This window comes from Herpailurus yagouaroundi, unplaced genomic scaffold (assembly GCF_014898765.1).
Source record: "Herpailurus yagouaroundi ecotype Mexico unplaced genomic scaffold, PumYag 189, whole genome shotgun sequence".
NCBI lineage: Eukaryota > Metazoa > Chordata > Mammalia > Carnivora > Felidae > Herpailurus > Herpailurus yagouaroundi.
The window spans coordinates 3,925,112-3,949,936 of NW_024412420.1; the positions used below are offsets into that span (position 1 = coordinate 3,925,112).

At 39.7% G+C, this 24,825-nt stretch overlaps 1 protein-coding gene and 1 long non-coding RNA gene across 2 annotated transcripts; both read right to left on the minus strand.

Moving 5' to 3' along the window:
- Positions 1–1,062: 1,062 nt before the first annotated feature.
- Positions 1,063–14,796, minus strand: LOC121044732 (uncharacterized). The gene is made up of 4 exons (XR_005797448.1): positions 14,626–14,796; positions 14,290–14,520; positions 12,006–12,129; positions 1,063–2,595 (listed from the first exon to the last, which is right to left on the minus strand). It is a non-coding gene; the product is annotated as an uncharacterized LOC121044732 (long non-coding RNA).
- LOC121044731 (olfactory receptor 4D1) lies at positions 10,009–11,775 on the minus strand. Its single transcript, XM_040497026.1, has one exon. The coding sequence runs from the start codon at positions 11,641–11,643 to the stop codon at positions 10,708–10,710; it is 936 nt and encodes a 311-aa protein (XP_040352960.1). The 5' UTR covers positions 11,644–11,775; the 3' UTR covers positions 10,009–10,707.
- Positions 14,797–24,825: the final 10,029 nt, after the last annotated feature.

Sequence of the window (24,825 nt, forward strand, 5' to 3'; positions counted from 1 at the left end):
CGAGTCTGTGAGAGTCCCAGGAAGACAAATTCTGATACCCACGTGAGATTCCCTGGTTCCATGGCGTCTCATCCATACATCTAAAGAAAATGAACCATAGGTATACATGCATGAAGTCACTTTTACTGCTCAGGGCTCAGAGTTGTCCAGCTCCAGATGATGGAGCCTCATGTGTAGACCACATCACTAGGTGCTGATGAAATTGGCTTGTCTGTGGAGAGTTTACAAGTTGGTGCTGTCATATGCATTCGTGACATATCTTTAAAGCCATCCAGAGACATATGCAACCTGCCTTTCAAAGATTCCATGTGATACAATGGTAGAGAGATAGGTGGAGTCCAACAGAACATCAGTAAAATTTCAGGGCTTCTGCCTCCTTGAGATTTGACCTTGATTAAGCTACTTCATCTCTCTGGGTCTCAGTTTCCATGTCTGCAATATAAGAATTAAAACATCATCTTTATAGAATTGCCTAGGGGATTAAATAAAATAACACATGAAGTTCCTGGAACAGTGCTGGAAATAAATCACTCTGGCAATCACTCTTTTCTGGGTAGTTTCCTCCTCTAAATACATCCTCCCTTCTGCTAGTGTCAATACATTTTTCTAGCAATCATTTTTCATGCAACATTTAGCCCATCCTCATTTTAATGGACTATTCCTGTGTCTATGTTTTTCCTCTGTAATTTAACTGAAAACTCCCAGAGGCAGAAACACAGATCTTTATCTCTGCCCCACGGTGCCCATCTTGGTGGACAGTCAACACTCCAAAAGCATATGGTGTGGACTAGTGGGTGGGAGAGGAGCTATGGGGTATATAGCCCCTTACCCAATGAGGCCAGGGAAGTGATGAAGTGTGTGCTGAGACAAGAGAGAGTCCAGAGAGAGAGAGAGAGACTCTCTTGGAGCGCCTGGGTGGTTCAGTCAGTTAAGTGTCTGACTCTTGATTTTGGCTCAAGTCATGATCTCACCATCGTGAGAAACACTTATAGTTTGGAGCCTGCTTGGGATTCTCTGTCTCCCTCTCTCTCTGCCCCTTCCCTTCTCTCTCAGGTGCCTGTGTGTACTCTCTAAATAAATAAATAAATAAATAAATAAATAAATAAATAAACATTAAAAAAAGAATGCATTAAAAATTAGATGATGAATATAGTATGATGGGGACTCAAGGAGATCTTCTGAAAGGAATAAGAAGTTTAGAAGATGTTACTGAATACAAGGGTAGAAGACAAAGGAAGATGTTGAAATAAGAGCAATGGAAATAGACAAAGGAATCAAGGCAGGAGATGAAGAGAAGGGAGAGGGAGGAACAGAGCAGATGAAGGAAGGGGAAATGGGGAGGTGGTGGGCAACGGAGGGGGCAGGGAATGGTGTCAAAGGTGGAGAAGAAGGTGGAAGGAAAGAGATGGAGGGGGACAAGGTTAGGGGTGGGTGGCCTCCCCACTCCTGCCCTGTCTCAGTCCTGTTGTCTCTCACATGCCTATTGAGATCCATTATGTATTAAAGGTCATTTTAATCTCATCCTTCTGTTTCCATTTGCTTCCACTGCAGTCTGGTTCTATAAGACAGTCAATGAGACCTTTCTAAACTCATGTCTGATCACGTTTCTCTCCCATTATAATCTTTCAATGACTGCCTAGAGCTCACAGCTTAAAACTCCAACTCTTAGAAGCTGTCTCACAGGTTTTGTGGATTTATACAGAGTTGAAACATGCTTACAGAAGTGCCTGCAACTCCCTATCGGCATGTCACACAAGGCTATGAAATGTAGCCTTCATCTGCCTTTGTAATCAATACCCCTGTTACCCAGGAACAGAATGCCATTCAAGAAATTCATAGCTTCTCACATGTGCCATATGCTCAGTTATTTCCGTAGCCTTGGTAATGAGTTCTGTTTCCTGAAATATCTTCTACTACCTTCTCAACCTAGAAGGACTCAGATATCACCTTCTTGTGACTCCTCCCCATATCTCTCCCATGCAGAATCAATCCCTTCTTTTTCTGGGTTCCAATAATGTTTTATAAATACCTACATTATAGCATCTTCCACGTTCTTTTCTTGTCCCTCTAAACTAGATTGTAAATTCAGTAAATTAGCTCCAGCACCTCTAACAGCAACCCTGATCTAGCAGTTGCTCAAAACTTATTTGCTAACTTAATGTATGAGTAAGTAAGTATGTGACATGATTTTATGCAACTAGGTGGGGGATTGTGTGGTGCGCTTCCTCACGCTCAGCCCTCAGCACCCTCCATCCCTGCTTGGTTGATAAAAGCCGAGTTTTCCACATGCAACCTGAGGCATCTGTTTTCAACATCACAGTTCCCCTGAATAACTTCCCGAGACTCTCCTCACACTTTAGACTTACTACCATCAAGTCTATGTCATTTGACATATTCTCTCCATGTTCCAGTAAGTGGTTCTGGGTCCTTCTTGCAGCTGATTTATCTACAGATGAGAAAACCTTGGTCTCTCATCTTCCTTCAGTCCAGAACCGGAGAAAGTCCTCAGGTCTTACATTGTCTTGGAGAGGCTTTTCCTGCAGCGTCAGGTCCCTGGTCACTGCCCACACATCACGTGTGACAGCGGAGGTGACCCTAGGGAAAGAGGGCATATCCTCAGGGAGATGCTATTGGACTGGGCTCCGCTCAGGAAGCAGAGCTGGGCTGATTCTTACCCGATTCCCGCTGGAGGCAAGGGAACAATGGGAGTTGTTAAAAAGTTTCTAAATGTCTCAAAAACACTTACTCTCTCAGAGGTCTTCCTTGGGGGCCAAAAGTACCAAGGACATTGAAAATTTTAGAAATTTTCAGGATGTAGGATTTTCAGGCCACTGTCTAAAAGGATGAGAGTCTCTTCCAAAGAAATGGACTCTGGGAGTGTTAGACAAACCCAATTGTTAGACCAGTGATTCTTACCCTTAAAAGAATCCCCTGGAGATCATGTGAAAAGATAGATTAGTGTGTCCCCGAGGCCCCAGACTTTCTCACTCAGTTGGTCAATAATAGGGCCAAGATTTTGCATTTTGAACAAGTTCTAAGATAATGCTGATGTTCCTGTTTGTAGGGCCACACATTCAGCACCACTGACTGTTCTCTCTCTCGTGCATGTGTGCAGAATCATCAAGCTAACTGTTTTGATTTCTTTCTCTCTTCTCCTCTCCTCCTTCTTCTCTTTCTCCTTTTCCTTCTACTTTTAAACTTAATTGATATTTATTTACAGAAAGTCATAAGTGGGGAAATGTTTGTATGCTACAATAGGAACTTATTAAAAATCTTGTCCTTTATTTTACCAACCAGACCCCCCACCCCCGTGTTGATTTACCAACCGTATCCAAGTCTACTCACATTATCTATAGGATGCTAGCATTTTTTACATGTGAATTATTATTACTTCTAACATGAGGATTGGTGCAAGAAACCCCTATATTTTTTCATTATGAAAACAGATCAAAACTGGAATTAACTGCCATTGTAAACTTGACGTGCCATAAAACCTGATTTCTTAGAGCTCTCTGATCTACATAGCATTTCCAGGTTACTCTAAATTCTTTCATTGCAAATGTTTACACTTGGCTAAATAAAGTATTTGCCTCTGGCAGACAAGAATACCATGTGAAGATTTTCCACATTCAAGAGATGTAGATTAAAAAACAAACAAACAGGGGCGCCTGGGTGGCTCAGGTCATGATCTCACAGTTCGTGAGTTCGAGCCCCGCATTGGGCTCTGTGCTGACAGCTCAGAGCGTGGAGCCTGCTTCGGATTCTGTGTCTCCCTCTCTCTCTCTGCTCCTCCTCTGTTCACACTCTGTCTCTATGTCTCTCAAAAATAAATAAAACATTAAAAAAAATTTTTAAACAAACAAACCACTAATTCTCATTTAGAGCTTCAGTCCATTTTAAAATATAGTCATGTGAAAAAGTGGTCTGGATAGATTCTGGGGAAGGAGACAGGACTTGTGTATTTTGTTGATTATCATGTGGGTGATTTTAAGTTCTGATTCTGGCTTAGCTTTCACTAAGAGAAAGCTGATATGTTCCAATTAATATATTTCCCCTGTCAAGGCACATACGTGTCTGCAGAATGCCCTCCAAACCTAATCTCTTCACCACTGCATCCACTAGCCAATGTAATGAATTCCAAAGACCAGATGGCAGGAATGGAGTATTTACACTAAAGACCTAGTCACGGAAAACTGAACTGAGAAAAGTATTTCCCTATGCACTATATACCCAAGAAAATAAATATTTGTCAGATTTAACTGTTGTTACAACTTCAAACTTAAATGGATGCAGGATACATACAGAAGGAATTTCATTTATATTCTCATTGAGGGGACCCCGCATCTCTGATAATTAGTTATTCTTACATTATGGTGGTAGGTTTTATATGTCAACTTGACTAGTCTATAGTTCCCAGTTATTCAACCAAACACTAACCTAGGAGTTGCTGTGAAGGTACTTTGCACATGTGATTGATGTCTATACTCAGTTGATTTTTTAAATGTTTATGTATCTATTTTGAGAGAGAGCTTACACATGCGTGCATATACCTGCAAGTGAGTGGGGGATGGGCAGGATGAGAGACAGAGAGAGAGAGAGAGGGAGAGAGAGAATCCCAAGCAGGCTCCACGCTCAGCGCAGAGCCCAACATGGAGCTTGATCTCACAAACCGTGAGATCATGACCTGAGCCAAAATCAAGAGTCAGATGCTTAATGGACTGAGATACCCAGGTGCCCCATAATCAGTTGATTTTAAGTAAAAGAGAATTTCCTAAATAATCTGGACGTGCCTGATTCAATGAGTTAAAAAACCTTGGGGGCAGAACTGAGGTTTTCTTGAAAGTGTTCTGGACTGCAGCTTCAGCTCATACAGAGTCCTCTCCTGCACTTTCTGATGCCCATCCTATGCATTTCTACTGGCCCAGGGTTCAGTCTCACATCATGTAAGCCAATTCCTTGCAATAAATCTCTTAATATACATATATCTATATCTGACTGGTCCTGTTGCTCTGGTGGAACCCTGACCAATACACCCCCTTTTATGGATCAAACATAAAATAAAAGCACATCTTATGTGAGGTTGATTGAGGTCTTTTCCTCCTCATACATCAATCATCCCTGAACTTGATTATAAATACAACTGGAATGGCAAGATGGACGGATTAATAAGGCTGAGAAGTGAAGTATTCTTTGAGCCAGACCCAATCTACAACCACTGAGCATAACACATAACGAAGATGATGGGGCGCCTGGGTGGCTCAGTTGGTTAAGCATCCAACTCTTGATTTTGGCTCAGGTCGTGATCTCACACTCATGAGTTTGAGCCTGGCGTGGGGCTCAGCACAGAGCATGGAGTCTGCTTGGGATTCTCTCTCTCCCTCTCTCTATTCCTCCCCACTCATGCTCTCTGTTTCTAAGAATAAATAAACTTAAAAAAAAAAAGTTGAGTCATTGTGTTGTACACCTGAAACTAATGTAATATTGTGTCAGTTGAGTATAGTTACACTCAAATAGAAAAGAAATTTTATAAAGATACCAGAATGTTTACTCTTTTTATCTATCTATCTATCATCTATCTATTTATTTAATTTATTTCTTTTGAGAGAGAGAGAGAGAGAGAGAGCATGAATGAGCAGGGGAGGGGCAGAGAGAGAGAGAGAGAGAGAGAGAGAGAGAATCCCAAGCAGGCTCCATGCTGTCAGTTCAGAGCCCAACGTGGGGCTCGATCTCACAAACTATCAGATCATGACTTGAGCCAAAATTAGGTGTTGGGTGTTTAACGGACTGATCCATCAGGCACCCCCTGATTTTTTTTAATCTATCACTGAAATAATTTGCAGCCTTCCATCAACAACTGCTAAGAGATCTGTATCTGTTTTCACTAATCCTATGTAAACAAAGTGACTAAAAAGCATTACTTGACTAAACCTGATTATTTAGACCCTAAGGAACCTGATAACTACAGTAAAACTTTGGATTGCAAGTTACTTGTTCTGCAAGTGTTCCACAAGACGAGCAAACATTTCTAATAAATTTTAACTTGATAAACAAGCGATGTCTTGCAATATGAACAATACATGATGCCAGATGTCACCTGATCACAACTGAGCCAATGGTTCTTCCCTCTTTCTCTCAATCTCTCTCTCTCTGTCATGCTGCATGCTTATGGATGATCAGCTCCCATGCGCAGATGCTTGGTCTCAGGCTGTGGTGTCTGGCAGAAATCAGTGATTTTTCAGAACATTGGGTGGTGCCTAAACTGGCATTAGTGTATTTTTTGTCACCTCAAAGTACCTATGGACAGTCCTTTGCTTTTACATAGAAGAGCAAGCTTAGGAATGATTTGCTTCATTCTAGGTCAGGCTGCCTGCAGATATAGACCCTTTCTTCTGCCTTATTGCCAGTTACATTATATACAGTATATGACAAGTGTTTAATACTGTACTGTAGTGAACATCCGTGCAAGTGTACACAATGGCCCCCAGGCAGGAAAAGGTTGAGAAGAAAGGTGGCAAGAAGAAGGAGATGATTACGGTGGAAGTTAAGAAGGAAATCGTTGAGAAGTACAAACAAGGTATGCAAATGGCTGAAATTGCAAGATTTTATAAGATGTCTACATCTGCATCTCGTCTGCAGAGGAGGAGGGGGAAAAAGCAGAGGACTCCCTCACTTCAGATGAGATTAGGGAGATGTGTAAATTGTGAGAAACAGTGAAAATTTTTGTAGTAAAGCACCACCCAAATAAGGCTGTAGCAGTGTGAACGATGAATCTGTTTAATGACAATGCAATTCACATTTCCATGAAATCCTTGAAAGAAGGCAAAAGCAAGTGTCATTGGATAGGTTCCTTGTTAAAGTTGCATGAAAAGAAAAAGGTTCCACTGAGCCAATAGGTAGCAGTGATTCCATTAGTGATAGTGAAAAATCATCCTACACAATAACCCTCCTCTCTCTTGTCTCCCTCACACCAACCACGAAGGTTTTCAAAGGCAAGTGCAGGCTCATTTGTTTATTTTTCTTTATTATTTTGTACTATATAACAGTATTGTAATCATTTTTATGTGAATATTTTGGGGGTGTGGAATGAATCATCTGAGTTTCCATTATTATGGGGAAATTCGCTTTGATATGCAAGTGCTTTGGATTACGAGCATGTTTCCAGAATGAATTATGCTAGCAAACCAAAGTTTTACTGTATCTTGGTTTAATTTAAAAGTATTGATGGGAAGATTCCAACTTATACTACAAATCTGTAGTAATCAAACAATATGATACAGGCAAAAAATAGACACATAGATCAATGGAACAGAACAGAAAACCCAGAAATCAATCCACAATTGTATGGTCAATTAATCTTCAACAAAGCAGGAAAGAATATCCAATGGGAAAAAGACAGTCTCTTCAACAAATGGTGTTGGGAAAACTGGACAGTAACATGCAAAAGAATAAAATTGGCCCACTTTCTTACACCATACACAAAAGTAAACTCAAAGTGGATTAAAGATCTAAATATGAGAACTGAAACTATAAAAATCCTAGACGAGAGCACAGACAGTAATTTCTCTGACATCACTCATAGCAACACTTTTCTAGATATGTCTCCTGAAGCAAGAGAAACAAAAGTAAAAATGAATTATTGGGACTACATCAAAATAAAAAGCTTCTGCATAGCAAAGGAAACCATCAACAAAACTAAAAGACAACCTACTGAATGGGAAAAGAGTTGTAAATCACATATCCAACAAAGGGTTAGTATCCAAAATATATAAAGAACTTACACAACTCAACACCAGAAAAACAAATAATCCAATTAAAAATAGGCAGAAGACATGAACACACATTTCTCTAAAGAAGACATCCAGATGGTCAACAGACACGTGACAAGATACTCTACATCACTAATCATCAGGGAAGTGCAAATCAAAACCACAATGAGATATCACCTCATACTTGTCAGAATGGCTAAAATAAATAATTTTAAAAAACAAGAAACAACAAGTGTTGGTGAGGATGTGGAAAAAGATTCCATGCACTCTGGCAGGAATGCAAACTGGTGCAACCACTGTAGAAAACTGCATGGAGTTTCCTCAAAAAAAAAAAAAAAAAAATAGAACTACCTTATGATCCAGTAATTGCACTACTGGTTATTTATCCAAAGAATAAAAAAACACTAATTTGAAAGGATATATGCACCCCTATATATATATATATATATATATATATATATATACCAACACAAAAATATATATATATATATATGTGTGTGTGTGTGTGTAGGTATATATATAGGTGTGTGTGTGTGTATATATATATATATATGAATATTTTTCATCCATAAAAAATTAAATCTTGCAATTTGCAGCAACATGGATGGAGATAGAGAGTATAATGCTAAGCAATATAAGTCAGTCAGAGAAAGACACATATCATATGATTTCACTCATATGTGGAATTTAAGAAACAAAACAAAGTAACAAAGGGAAAAAAAAAAAGAAACAAACCAAAAAACAGACTCTTAACTCTAGAGAACAAACTGATGGTTACCAGAGGGGAGGTCAGTGCGGGAATAGGTAAAATAGGTGAAGGGGATTAAGCACACTTACTGAGTAACGTCTAGAATTGTTGAATCACTGTATTGTATACTTGAAACTAACTAAACACTCTATATTAACTATACTGAAATTGAAATTTAATAAAAAGTATTGATGGAAAGTAAAAAAAAAATAATTTTAAATAGGAATGTGTGGAGGAACTAATATTAATTAAATGCCTACTATATACCAAGTACTATATTGGAATTTTACGTTTACCTCACTGACCCACACAACACTGTGAGGAAATACAGCTAAATTTTATAGCTAAAGAAGTAGAGATTCAATGATGTCCAAAAGGAGCACAGCCAGCAGGAGTTAAAGCCTGGATGGAATGTCATGGCTTCAAATCCTGTTATTGTCTCACTATACAATTTAAGACAGCATCAGAACATGGGGAAAGAAAGCCATTAAAAAATTTTTAAGTAACCTTTACACCCAATGTGGGGCTCAAGAGATCCTGAGATCAAGAGTTGCACGCTCTACCTACTGAACTGGCCAGGCAACCCACAAAAAAATATCCGAACCACTGTTCGGTGCCTGTAGTACCTAATATCTGAAATGGGGAATTAACTCTTCTCTAAAACATTTGTATTTTATGAAAGTATGCATATATGTAAATATTCCAATTCTCCACATGATAAAATTATAAAAAAGCCCTCTGTCTTACTAGAAAATTTCTGGGGGCACCTGGGTGGCTCAGTTGGTTAAGCGTCTGACTTCAGCTCAGGTCGTGATCTCACAGTTCGTGGGTTTGAGCCCCACGTCGGACTCTGGGCTGATAGCCCAGAGCCTGGAGGCTGCTTCAAATTCTGTGTCTCCCTCTCTCTCTCTGACCCTCCCTTGCTCTCACTCTGTCTCTCAAAAATAAATGAACGTTAAAAAAAAATTTACAAAAAAGAAAGTTTCTGTTAACCAGAATTCCCAGAGCTCTTTTTAAATTTAAGCCGTTATGAACAACGTATTTTATATTTTTTTCCTCTACATTCTTTATAGTGAGAGACATTGCACCTAACCATTTAGTGTTAGTTTATATCTGAGTCACATTTATATCATAAACATAGCATAACTTCAGTAAGAGATGTCTTAAATTCTCATGGAGATAGCTCTGTTCATCAAAAGGGGATATGTCTCCACAAGTCAGTTCAGAATTGAGTATCTCGTGTTGTGAAATGATCACCTGTAAGATAAATCTGAGGAAATTCTCCCCATTTCTTTCCTTTAGGTCAATGTTATAGATTATAATTAGAATTTCTATGCTTCCTACCATCCTTAGAATTGATGTTCTGGATCACATAAAAGTAAAATTTTCATAAATTAAAAAAGTGACTCAAGATCACTTTTTAAAAAATAAAACCAGTAAGTGACTTCTGATCATTTATAAATGGAATCAATAGATTGAAAGGCCACAGGAAAATTGACAACCATCAATGAATGCAAAGACATAGCTGAGTAAAGTTACAGAACTCCAAAGATAAAGAAAGAAGATTAAAAGCAGGGAACCGAAAAGAGTGTTATTGTTCCAGGGTTAAGATGAAAATTTTCACCATTTATCACAGATATTCATCCATAGCCGAGGAACTCTTTAGGTTTTCCCTTGTGTTTGTAGGAGATCCTGAGTTTCAAATCCCACCCATAGCCCTACCTCTAAACTTGGAGTCAGAGGAACCAAGTCCCGGCCAGGCTCTGCCACTCGCTATTCATCGTTGAGCAAGTCACTTCTCTCTGAGTTCTCTCATTTGTTAAAGCATTTAATACAACAACAACAACAACAATAATAATAACATATCCACTATCAGTTTTATGAGAATGAGATAGAAGCGAGAAAGTGCCCAATACAGTAACCTGACACAGGTGTGGGTCCATAGAAATATTGATTTCATCTCAAATGTCATACTCTATAAAGACTTTCCTCCACTTTTCACATGGGAAAACAGAAGTTCAGAGGGAAGACTTGTCATTTTAAAGTGAAGATATTTAAATTTTTTAATTTTTTTATTTGAGGGGGGAGGGGCAGAGGCCCACGACCCTGGGATCATGACCTGAGCCAAAACTGAGAGTTGGACACTCAACCAACTGAGCCACCCAGACACCCCTGAGTCAAGATATTTTAAGTTCACTCCCTGTTACATATCACTAGACGCTTGCCTAATCTCTTCATGGCTGCCTGCATCTCCTGGTTCCTCAGAGTATAGATCATGGGATTGAGCATGGGGGTCATGACCGTGTAGCTGATGGACACAGCCTTGTCCATGGGGAAGGGGGTGAAGGGCCGGGCATAGATATAGATACAGGGAATGAAGATCATAGACACCACAATGATGTGGGTGGTGCAGGTAGAAGCTGCCTTCTTCCTCTCCTGCTCTGAATGGGACCTCAACATCACCAGGATGACTGTGTAAGAAATCAGAAGGAGAAGGAACCAGACGAGGACCAGCATTCCACTGTTGGAGATCATGAGGAACTCCAGGAGGGAGGTGTCAGTGCAGGCAAGTCTCAGCACTTGTGGGATGTCACAGTAGAAGTTATCCAGAACATTGGGACCACAAAAAGGCAAGGGGAGCATCAAAGCCAGCTGGACAATGGAGTGAACAAATCCCCCTAACCAAGCAGCCACCACTAGCCCCACACAGAGCTGAGTGTTCATGATGGTGACATAGTGGAGGGGCCGGGAGATGGCTATGTAGCGGTCATAAGCCATCACTGAGAGAAAGAAGACAGTCCCACCTCCCAAGAGGTGAAAGAAGAAGATCTGAGTCATGCAGCCCTGGTAGGAGATGGTCTTGACCTCATGAAGGAAGTCCACCAGCATCTTTGGAGAAGTGACAGTGGAATAACAGAGGTCTATGACAGCCAGGTTTCGGAGCAGAAAATACATGGGCATGTGGAGCCGGCAGTCAAAAGTCACTGTGACCATGATAAGGAGGTTTCCCACAACGGTGGTGACATAGACAAATAGGAACACCAGGAACAGGAATTTCTCAAGGTCCCGGGTCTGTGAGAATCCTAAGAGGATAAACTCTGACACCCTTGTGATATTCTGTGCTTCCATGGGCTCTTCCCCACATACCTAAGGGAAAACCGTGCAAAACAAAAATTATGAAAATTCCATTGTTTTCCTTTGGAGAGTCAGGAATTGGTTGATCAAAGTCACTGTTGAATATATTTCAAGATGGAGTTTAGGGGAGCCTTCCATGGAGATAAATACATTTTCAAGGCTCTCACAGACTTATCTCCCTAACCACACCCTACAATGTATTACAGACATTTATGGATCTTTTCCCCTTTGTATCACTGTCCTCATCCATGGGTTTCAAGTCTGATTCACACCAGATGTGCCCAATGCCTTGTGAACTACAGGCTCCCCAAATACAATGAATCAATGAATGAATGAATAAACATATCAGCAAATACCTGTGACCACAAACGTCATCCACCCGGATGCATAAATCTTGAGAGGATATAAAAACTAATGATTTTAGATAAACACATAGATGCTTTTTCCTGGCAGGGATTTGAAGAGCTGCATGATTCACTGCTGAAGGAAGAGAGGTGTGGATTAGAAGAGATTGTCATGTCCTAATTCGGAAACAAATGTAAAGCAAACAAGCAGATGATCTTGGCTGAAGCTGGGCTGGGATGATTGGCACTTCTCAAACTTTTCCACATAAAAACTCCTCTAATGGTATTTGTTGCCATGGGGCCATCTGTGGGGGTAATTCAAATCAGCCCAGGACAAATGCAAAAATTCCTTGAACTCTCAAGCTTTATATTTTAACACTTACGTAACTTTCTATTATACACATATCTCTAGACAATCTTTGAGAGGCTTTTTAAAATTTAAGTATTGTGGCTTGTAAACTTTGATTGCTAAGGCCAAGGTGTTATAGAAAATATAAAGTAAAGAAGAAATCAATTTCTTTAGTTCGGTAAGTGAAAGTTCCAGAAGGACATTCACTTGAAAAATAAACTGAGTTCTTTACTATTAAAACCCATTCACTTGAGTTACATTTTTCTAAAATTGTTTTCTCTAATCGTTCCAGAAAATTTGCCCTGAGGCCCCACCCTGTGAAGATAATAGAACAGAACAAGATTTCTCCTCCCTGGTTCCCACCTAATATATGGGAAGGACAGCAGCAATTGCACTGAGGTACTTTTCACAGGGAATTGAATGAATATGTGTGAAAAGATTTCTACTAGAAAATATGAAACAGAATTATCTCTGAAATTATCTGTGAGGTATTACAGTATTGAAGATACTGTCATGTTTATATTATCTAAAACTCACATTTGTCCCCAATATTTGTGTAAAAGCTGTGTTCCAGGAAGATTCACTCTGTTTATTCTGTGGCTTCACCAACTTCCAGCATAAAACTATTTGAAAAATGTCCCCATGGATAACTAAGAACCCCTGTAAGCCTTTTGGTGGGAAATGATGTGATGAGACAGAGTTAAAATAGGCTTATCCCAGCACACTAGGGATAAGCCCCGAGACAGGCGAAAGTGGAGCTGGCACTCCAGGGGTGTTGCACTCCAGAGCAACCCCAACAGAAGATCATATGTCTTTGTCTCTGGCTTTGTGTCCTTGCTCTACCACATGGTGTCAAGGTCAATCTGGGTGGGCAGCAGTTTATAAAATTTTTTTTTTCAACGTTTTTTTTAATTTTATTTTTGGGACAGAGAGAGACAGAGCATGAACGGGGGAGGGACAGAGAGGGAGACACAGAATCGGAAACAGGCTCCAGGCCATCAGCCCAGAGCCTGACGCGGGGCTTGAACTCCCAGACCGCGAGATCGTGACCTGGCTGAAGTCGGACGCTTAACCGACTGCGCCACCCAGGCGCCCCTGGGTGGGCAGCAGTTTAAATGGCCTGGTTTGACCTCTCTGAGAAAGTTCCTGACCTCCTAACTCTTTACCCCAATCCCAACCCTCCCACCTGATCATTGATTCCAAAATGCCAACAGCACAGTTTTATTATCCTTGTTTTTATCTTTATCCCTATTAAGATTTGTGCCCCATTAAGGCACTTTTATATCCCTTTATCAGTCAGAAATACACACTGTGTAACGTCAACTTCCTAAAAGACATTTTCCCTCTAGATCCAAACTTTCAAAAATTTTCCCTGGTTCTTCATTGCCTACAAGAAAGAATTCACACTTAAATGAGTTTTCAAGGGCTTCCACACAAACTGGCTCCTGCCTTTCTTTGCACACCCATCTGTCACTTAGCAGTAGTTGAGGTAGTAAACGTTTCTTGCACTCGTAGCAGGAATCGTTGTCGTTGTAGTAGTAGACATTTACTGCGTGTTTACTATGTGCTAAGCACTATGCTAAGAATTTCATAAACATTAGTCTGTTTAGTTCTCATATAATCTTTGCATGCTTATAAAATACAGTAAATTCTATTAATTATCCCCACTTTACAGATGTGTAAACTAAGGCTTCAAGTTGGTAAATAGTTTGCAGCAGGTCACACAGAGTGAGTAGCAGAGCTCTGCTACTCTGGGACTCTGACCCAGGTCTGATTAGTCCCAGAATCTGCACTCCTAACTACTATTCTCTTCCTACTTGCTCCCTGATGAGAACCCTTGGCTTCAACCAAACTGATCTCCTCTTCAGTTCCTTAGGCATCAGGGCATTTCATCAGGCCAGTGCGCCACCTGGATTTCCTTCCCATCTTCACCTATCTGAATCTCACCTTTCCTTCAAGGCCCAAGAGTAATTAGCCAATCCATAACATTATCATGGACTAGTATTTTTCCATGAGGATGGTTCTATTTTCTCGCTTGTGTTTGTAATTTCAGTGCAAGTCTGATATGTCGAGTGCTACACAGTTCCTTAGGGTGCACATAGCCTTTCTCATAGATGGTTCCCAAAAGAATGCTTGGCGGCTTGATGGTGGGCGGAGTGCTGGCATGGGCCCCGAGCACTGTGGGAGGTGAGAAGAGAGGGAGTAGCCATCGAATGAAAGAGTTCAGTTCAAGGGAATTTGAAAGGAACCCAAAATCCTAATTCCCAGCATCGCCACATTTACAAAAGCATCATCTTAGCATGGCCAGCATGCTTAGCACAAACTCATAAGAATCTTTGGAAATGATTCTTCCACTTACATGCAAAGAGAATAGATTTAGATGGAAAATAAAATTAAACAAACAAATAAATAAATAAATAAATAAATAAATAAATAAATAAATAAAGAGATGGATCCCAGACACTTTTCTGTTGTTGCTCAACCTTGTTTCCCATCCATCTTGCTCTTAGGAAATCCATCCACACGGGACTGAAAGAGAGGAGGGGAGGGAGAAAAAGTAATTCCAAAAATGGCGGTGGATCTAGTCTGGGGTCATCTTGGAAGTATTAATAGGTTTATTAACACAAGATTTAGGAGAAAGGAGGATAGAGGTATAGCAATAGAGAGGGAATGGAAACTCAGTGGGTGGAAGAGGGGATTTAAAGGGAAACATTAGAGGGTGGGAAGTGTGAGATAAAGACCTGGTGTGTTTTTTTTCTAGGTGTGGGAAGAAGCTGGAGCATGTGTGTGGGAGATGGGGGAGAAACCAGCTGTGTCTATATTCTGCTCTCCCTCCCACCCTCTGTCCTAAATTCTACACAACACATAAGCTAGTACAGACCAAAGTCATAGTTCCAGATAAAATCAACTGTTCCCCAAATCCCTTTGCCCCAACATTCTTGCCCCACGCTTTCCCTCCATCCCATGCTTGTCTTACAATAGACTTTGCGGGAGCCTTCTCAGTGCTGACTTGTCCATGGGAAGGACACTGGGGCCATCACATACCTTCAGCCCAAAGTGGCCGAGGGGACTTAGAGCCTCCACCCTCCAGGTCACACTTCTCCCACAGCTCCATTCTTCTCTTGGCCTATCTCAGACCAAGAACACACAGAGGATTGGCCTAATTAAGGGAAGGGACATTCCTCAGGGTACGAAACTTGGGCTTAATTCATGCAGTGAAGCTGGGCTGGGGCTGTTGAGGGCAAGAGCAATGGGAGTTATTAAAAAGTGTGTGAACTGTTGCATCAGATGCACATTATCGGAGAAACTGTCTTGGGACCCAACGCTCTGGGGGCGCTGATCATAGGACCACGATGAAGAGGATTAAGAGCCCTTTCAGGAAATGAATTCCCAGGGAGGTTTATAAGAACGAAAGCCTTTCAGGTCAGCACCATGGGCAGTGCAAGGCCTCCACCCTCTGCTACCACCACTGTAACTGAAAAAGTGAACTCTATTCTAGGACACGGTGCAGGTCAGGCTTTGGTAAACTCCAAAGCCTTTTTTCACGTGTCCAACTGTTAAGGTATCTCTCACCCCAGTCTCTGATCTTCTGTCCTCACAGCCAGCGTGACCTTCTCAAAAACAACTTGGCTAAGTTTACCCTCAAGATATCACTCACATGCCATAAAATTCACCAATTTAAAGTGCACAGCCCAGTGGGCTTTCCCATATTCACAGGTTTGTGTAACCATCACCAGCCACTATCTAACTCCAGGGCACTTTCCTCACTCTGAAAGCAACCTTCTACCCAGCCTGTTCTCTCCCTAGGTCCTGGCAACCACTAATCACTAATCTACTTTTTGTCCCTGCAGATTTGCCTATTTTGGACATTTCGTATAAATGGAGTCATAGAATATGCAGTCTTCTTTCTTTTGGCTTCTTCCTCTGAGCACAATGTTTCCAAGGTTCACCCATGTTGTGTTAGTACTGCACTCCTCTTTACGATTAAATAATACTCCACTTGTGCACATGCCACTTTTGTTTACCACTAGTCAGCTTGTGGACACTTGGCTTGTTTCTAATTTTTGCTATTATGAATAATGCTGCTATTATATAACATTTGTACACATGTTTTTGTGTGGACATATGTTTTCAATTATCTTGAATATATACCTGGGAGTTGAACTACTGGGTCATATGATAACTCTATGTTTAACCTTTTAAGGAACTGCCGGTGTGTCTTCCAGCAGCTACACCATCTTCTATTCCCACCAGCAGGGTACAAGCAGGGATAATTTTTCCACCAACATTTCTTATTATCTGTCTTTCTATTATAACCATCCTAGTGGGAATAAAGTATTTCATAGTGGTTTTGTTTTAATTTTAATTCCCGTATAGTTAACATTCAGTGTTATATTAGTTTCAAGTGTACAATATAGTGATTCAACAATTCCATACATCACCCAGTGCTCATTACAAGTGCACTCCTGGGGCACATGGGTGGCTCAGTCAGTTAAGTGTCTGACTCTTGGTTTTGGCTCAGGTCCTGATCTCACGGTTCATAAGTTCAGTCCCTGCATTGGGCTCTGCACTGCTGGTGTGGAGCTTGCTTGGGATTCTCTGTCTCCCACTCTCTGCCCTCCCCCCACTCACTCTTCTCTCTCTCTCTCTCAAAATAAAGAAATATTTTTTAAAAATTTTATTTTTAAGTAATCTCTACACCAAACATGGGACTTGAACTTACAACTCTGAGATCAAGAGTTGTGTGCCCTTGACCAACTGAGCCAGCCAGGTGCCCCTAAGAGTCTGTTTCTTGGTTTGTCGCTCTGTCTTTTTTTCCTTTGCTCATTTGTTTTGTTTCTTAAATTTTACACATGAGTGAAACCATATGGTATTTGTCTTTCTCTAACTTGCTTAGTATTATACTCTCTATCTCCATCCATGTTGTTGCAAATGGCAAGATTTCATTCTTTTTTATGGATGAATAATATTCCATTGTGTATATTATACATGAGATTTTCTTTATCCATTCATCTACTGATGGATACTTGGGCTTCTTCCACAATTTGGCTAGTATAAATAATGCTGCTATAAACATAGGAGTGCATATATCCCTTTAAATTAGTGTTTTCATATTCTTTGGGTAAATACCCAGTACTGCAATTACTGGATCATAAGGTAGTTCTATTTTTTATTTTTATTTATTTATTTATTTATTTTTACATTTTAATTTTATTTTTAATTTTTTTAAATTTACATCCAAATTAGTTAGAATATAGTGCAACAATGATTTCAGGAGTAGATTCCTTAGTGCCCCTTACCCATTTAGCCCATCCCCCCTCCCACAACCCCTCCGGTAACCCTCAGTTTGTTCTCCATATTTATGAGTCTCTTCTGTTTTGTCCCCCTCCCCGTTTTTATATTAGTTTTGTTTCCCTTCCCTTATGTTCATCTGTTTTGTCTCTTAAAGTCCTCATATGAGTGAAGTCATATGATTTTTGTCTTTCTCTAATTTCACTTAGCATAATACCCTCCAGTTCCATCCACATAGTTGCAAATGGCAAGATTTCATTCTTTTGATTGCCGAGTAATATTCCATTGTGTGTGTGTGTGTGTGTGTGTGTGTGTGTGTGTGTATACCACATCTTCTTTATCCATTCATCCATCGTTGGACATTTGGGCGCTTTCCATACTTTGGCTATTGTTGATAGTGCTGCTATAAACATGGGGGTGCATGTGTCCCTTTGAAACAGCACACCTGTATCCCATGGATAAATGCCTAGTAGTGCAATTGCTGGGTCATAGGTTAGTTATATTTTTAGTTTTTTGAGGAACCTCCATACTGTTTTTGCAGAGTGGTTGCACCAGCTTGTATTGCCACCAACAATGCAAAAGAGATCCTCTTTCTCTGCATCCTCGCCAACATCTGTTGTTGCCTGAGTTGTTAATGTTAGCCATTCTGACAGGTGTGAGGTGGTATTTCATTGTGGTTTTGATTTGTATTTCCCTGATGATGAGTGATGTGGAGCATTTTTTCATGTGTCGGTTGGCCATCTGGCTGTGTTCCTTGGAGAAGTGTCTATTCATGTCTTTTGCCCATTTCTTCACTGGATTATTTGCTTTTTGGGTGTTGAGTTTGATAAGTTCTTTATAGATTTTAGATATTAACCCTTTATCTGATATGTCATTTGCAAGTGTCTTCTCCAATTCCATTGGTTGCCTTTTAGTTTTGCTGATTGTTTCCTTCACTGTGCAGAAGGTTTTTTATTTTGATGAGGTCCCAGTAGTTCATTTTTGCTTTTGTTTCCCTTGCCTCCAGACACTTGTTGAGTAAGAAGTTGCTGCAGCCAAGATCAAAGAGGTTTTTGCCTACTTTCTCCTCGAGGATTTTGATGGCTTCCTGTCTTACATTGAGGTCTTTCATCCATTTTGAGTTTATTTTTGTGTCTGGTGTAAGAAAGTGGTCCAGGTTCATTCTTCTGCATGTCACTGTCCAGTTTTCCCAGCACCACTTGCTGAAGAGACTGTCTTTATTCCTTTGAGCATTCTTTCTGGTTTGTTAAAGATTAGTTGGCCATACGTTTGTGAGTCCATTTCTGGGTTCTCTATTCTGTTCCATTGATCTGAGTGTCTGTTCTTGTGCCAGTACCATACTGTCTTGATGATTACAGCTTTGTAGTATAGCTTGAAGTCTGGGATTGTGATGCCTCCTGCTTTGGTTTTCTTTTTCAAGATTGCTTTGGCTATTCGGGGTCTTTTCTGGTTCCATACAAATTTTAGGATTATTTGTTCTAGCTCTGTGAAGAATGCTGGTGTTACTTTGATAGGGATTGCATTGAATATGTAGATTGCTTTGGGTAGTATCGACCTTTTAACAATATTTGTTCTTCATATCCAGGAGCATGGAATCTTTTTCCATTTTTTTTTGTGTCTTCTTCAATTTCTTTCATAAGCTTTCTATAGTTTTCAGTATATAGCTTTTTCACCTCTTTGGTTAGATTTATTCCTAGGTGTTTTATGGTTTTTTGTGCAACTGTAAATGGGATCGATTCCTTGATTTCTCTGTCACTTCATTGTTGGTGTATAAGAATGCAACCGATTTCTGTGCATTGATTTTATATCCTGCCACTTTGCTGAATTCATGAATCAATTCTAGCAGTTTTTGGTGGAATCTTTTGGGTTTTCCATAAAGAGTATCATGCCATCTGCGAAGAGTGAAAGTTTGACCTCCTTCTGGCTGATTTGGATGCCTTTTATTTCTTTGTGTTGTCTGATTGCAGAGGCTAAGCCTTGTTCCTGACCTTAGGGGGAAAGCTGTCCGCTTTTCCCCATTGAGGATAATATTAGTGTTGGGTCGCTAGTTTATGGTTTTTATCATCTCGAGGTATGCTCCTTCTATCCCTACTTTCTTGAGGGTTTTTATCAAGAAAGGATGCTATATTTTGTCAAATGCTTTCTCTGCATCTATTGAGAGGATCATATGATTCTTGTCCTTTCTTTTCTTGATGTGATGAATCACGTTAATTGTTTTGCGGATATTGAACCAGCCCTGCATCCCAGGTATAAATCCCGCTTGATCGTGGTGAATAATTTTTTTAATGTATTGTTGGATCCAGTTGGCTGATATCTTGTTGAGGATTTGTGCATCCATGTTCATCAGGGAAATTGGCCTATAGTTCTCCTTTTTAGTGGGGTCTCTGTCTAGTTTTGGAATCAAGGTAATGCTGGCTTCATAGAAAGAGTTTGGAAGTCTTCCTTCCATTTCTATTTTTTGGAACAGTTTCAAGAGAATAGGTGTTAACTCTTCCTTAAATGTTTGGTAGCATTCCCCTGGAAAGCCATCTGGCCCTGGACTCCTGTTTTTTGGCAGATTTTTGATTACTAATATGATTTCCTTACTGGTTATGGGTCTGTTCAAATTTTCTATTTCTTCCTGTTTCAATTTTGGTAGTGTATATGTTTCTAGGAATTTGTCCATTTCTTCCAGATTACCCATTTTATTGGCATATAATTGCTCATAATATTCACTTATTATTGTTTTTATTTCTGTTGTGTTGGTTGTGATCTCTCCTCTTTCCTTCTTGATTTTATTTATTTGGGTCCTTTCCTTTTCTTGATCAAACTGGCTAGTGGTTTATCAATTTTGTTAATTTTTCCAAAGAACCAGCTTCTGGTTTCATTGATCTGTTCTACTGGTTTTTGGTCTCGATAGCATTAATTTCTGCTCTAATCTTTATTATTTCCTGTCTTCTGCTGGTTTGGGGTTTTATTTGCTGTTTTTTTCCAGCTCTTTAAGGCATAAGGTTAGGTTGTGCAGCTGAGATCGTGCTTCCTTCTTTAGGAAGGCCTGGATTGCTATATACTTTCCTCTTATGACTGCCTTTGCTGTGTCCCAGATGTTTTGGATTGTGGTATTATCATTTTCATTGACTTCCATATACTTTTTAATTTCCTCTTTAACTGTTTGGATAGCCCATTCATTCTTTAGTAGGATGTTCTTCAGTCTCCAAGTATTTGTTACCTTTCCAAATTTTTTATTGTGGTTGATTTAGAGTTTCATAGCATTGTGGTCTGAAAATATGCACAGTATGATCTCGATCTTTTTGTACTTAGGGCTGATTTGTGTCCCAGTATATGGTCTATTCTGGAGAATGTTCCATGTGCACTGGAGAAGAATGTATATTCTGCTGCTTTAGGATAAAATGTTCTGAATATATCTGTTAAGCCCATCTGGTCCAGTGTGTCATTCAAAGCCATTGTTTCCTTGTTGATTTTTTGATTAGATTATCTGTTCATTGCTGTGAGTGGAGTGTTGAAATCTCCTACTATTATGGTATTACTATGGATGAGTTTCTTTATGTTTGTGATTGATTTATATATTTGGGCGCTTTCACATTTGGCCCATAAATGTTTACAATTGTTAGGTCTTCTTGGTCTATAGACCCCTTGATTATGATATAATGCCCTTCTGCATGTCTTGTTACAGTCTTTATGTTAAAGTCTAGATTGTCTGATGTAAGTATGGCTACTCTGGCTTTCTTTTGTTGACCATTAGCATGATAGATGGTTCTCCATCCCCTTATTTTCAATCTGAAGATGTCTTTAGGTCTAAAGTGGGTCTCTTGTAAACAGCATATAGATGGATCTTGTTTTCTTATCCATTCTGTTACCCTATGTCTTTTGATTGGAGCATTGAGTCCATTGATGTTTAGAGTGAGTACTGAAAGATATGAATTTATTGCCATTATGATGCTTGTAGAGTTGGAGTTTCTGGTGGTATTTTCTGGTCCTTTCTAATCTTTTGTTGCTTTTGGTATGTGTGTATATATATAGATAGATAGATAGATTTTTTTTTCTTTTCTCCCCTCAGAAAGTCCCCCTGAAAATTTCTTCCAGGGCTGGTTTAGTGGTCACAAACTCCTTTAATTTTTGTTTGGGAAACGTTTAATATCTCCTTCTATTTTGAGTGACAGCCTTTCTGGATAAAGAATTCTTGGCTGCATATTTTTCTGATACAGCACACTGAATATATCCCGCCACTCCTTTCTGGCCTGCCAAGTTTCTGTGGATTGGTCTGCTGCAAACCTGATCTGTCTTCCCTTGTAGGTTGGGGACTTTTTTTCCCTTGCTGCTTTCATGATTCTCTCCTTGCCTGCATATTTTGTGAATTTGACTCTGATATGCCTTGTTGATGGTCGGTTTTTGTTGAATCTAACAGGAGTCCTCTATGCTTCCTGGATTTTGATGTCTGTGTCTTTCCCCAGGTTAGGAAAGTTTTCTGCTATGATTTGCTCACATAACCCTTCTACCCCTATTTCTCTCTCTTCCTCTTCTGGGACCCCTATGATTCTGATGTTCCTTTTTAATGAGTCACTGATATCTCTAATTCTTAAATCGTGCTCTTTTGCCTTAATCTCCCTCTTTTTTTCTGCTTCATTATTCCTTATAAGTTTGTCCTCTACATTGCTGATTCTTTGTTCTACCTCATCCATCCCTGCTGCTGCTGCATCCATTCATGATTACAGCTCAGCTATAGCATTTTTTATTTCATTCTGGTTATGTTTTACTTCTTTTATCTCCGCAGAAAGGGATTCTAATCTATTTTCAACTCCAGCTAGTATTCTTATTATCATGATTCTAAATTCTGGTTCAGACATCTTGCTTTTATCTGTATTGGTTAAATCCCTGGATGTCATTTCTTCGTGCTCTTTCTTTTGGGGTGAATTCCTTCATTTTGTCATTTTGAAGGAAAAAAAGGAATTAATGAGGTAGAAAATTGAAATTAAAAAAATTAAAATTAAAAAATATTAAAATTAAAAATTAAACACACACATACACAAATGGAATAGATGATGCTAGATCCTAGGTGTGTTTTGGTCTGGGTGTTGAAAGTGGTTTGACAGATTAGAGAAATAAAAAGGGAGGGAAGAAAAAAAAAGGAAATCGTTTGAGAATTTGAAAAAATGAATACACTGAAGTAGACTAAAATGAGATGATGGGGGTAAAATAGAATTTGAAAAAATATACACAAAAGTAAAGAATATAGTAGAAAAAATTAAAGAAAAATATTTTTAATAAAAATTAAAAATAAATATGAATTTTTTCTTTTTCTGTATTTAAGAAAAAAGAAAAGAAACAAAAAAGAGAAAAAAGATAAAAAAAGAAAAAAGAAATCATTTGGAAAATTTGAAAAAGTGAATACACTGTAGCAGACTAAAGTAAAATGATGGAAGTAAAATAGAATTTGAAAAAATTTACATAAAAGCAAAAAATATAGTAATAAAAATTAAATAAAAATATTTTTAATAGAAATTGAAATAAAAATGAAGTTTTTCTCTTTCTGCATCCAAGGAAAAGAAAAGAAACAAGAAAGAGAAAAAAAGAAAAAGAAAGAACAAAAAAGGAAATTATTTGAAAATTTGAAAAGGTGAATACACTGAAGTAGACGAAAATAAAATGATGGAAATAAAATAGAATTTGAAAAAATTCACACAAAAGTAAAAAATATAGTAACAAAAATTAAAGAAAAATATTTTTAATAAAAATTAAAATAATGAATTTTTTCTTTCTGTATTCAAGAAAAAGAAAAGAATTGTAAAAGAGAAAAAGAAGGGAAAAAAAGAATGAAAATTGAATAGATGAACCTGTTAACAGATTGAAGTAGGACTGAAATTGCTTTGTTTTCCCCTAGAGGTCAGTCTATGTAGCTCTTTATAGCCCATAAATTAAGCCGGGGGTGAGACTTGTGTTCTTGAAGAGTGAAGTTAGCCCAGTTGGGCGGTGCTCAGGGTAACGGCTCAGCTCTCCACTAGATGGCGTTGCTAGCCTACTGGGGTGGATTGTTGTGGCACTCATAGGTGCGTATGTGCATGCACGGGAGTGGTAAAAATGGCGCCACCCAGCTACCCAGTCTGTTCTCCCAGATCAGCAATCTCACACAGGTCCTCTGTCTTCAGCTCTCGTCCACTCACCACTTTTTCACTCTCTGTGACCAGGCCCCAGGCAGTACCTCTCTCCCAAGTTTTGTCTCAGATGCGGCTGTTTTCCCCGGCCCCTTCTGAAGGACTGAGGCTTTGACCCATTCTGCCCCTCTGTGGGAGGGTCTCACTGAGCAACAGCTGAAGGAGCAATGCCGAATATTGGCTGCACTCAGGAATGCCCTGCTGGACCCTGCTGCTGCTGGTGTCCTGAGACTGCGGCCAGGTGCCAGCCCACCCCAGAAAAAGTTTGCGAGACAGTGTAGCAGCAGCGTTTCAGGGATTGTGGAAAATCACAACACATATCTGCCACCAGGCTTCACCCTTAACAGCCTTGCCCCAGCACCAGCAAATGTGGCCGCCTTCCAGGGTCTGCTGGGACCAGGTAGCTTCAACAGTCTCTACCAAATGTCCTTCCAGCAGTGGAACCACTTTTCCCCGTGTGGCCTGAGAACCTCCCAGACTCACCCTGTTCCTGGGGATTTGGCCTTCCCACCAAAGCACCACCAGGTATCGAGCTGCAGAGTTGCAGCCTTTGTGCTCCCCTTGTTTACAGTCTTAATGGAATTTAAACCCTCTCCTTTCTCCCTTTTTAGTTTAGTCTCTGCAGCTGTTTCCAATTTTCCACTTTCTCTCCAGCTGCTTTTGGGGAGGAGTGCTTTTCCCATATTCTCCCCACCTCCCCAGTCTCCGTCCTCTTTCTGCCCACAAAAGCTGTTCCCTACCTTTTGCAGCGTCTTGCTCCCCAAATTCCTATTTTTTATTTTTTGAGGAACCTCCATGCTGTTTCCCACAGTGGCTGTACAAGTTTACATTCCCACCAGAGTGCCAAGAGTTCCTTTTTCTCCACATCCTCACTAGCACTTGTTTCTTGTGTTTTTGATTTTAGCCATTCTGACAGGTATGAGGTGATATCTCATTGTGGTTTTGATTTACATTTCCCTGATGATGAGTGATGTCATCTTTTCATGTATCTGTTGGCCATCTGGATGTCTTCTTTAAAGAAATGTGTGTTCATGTCTTCTAC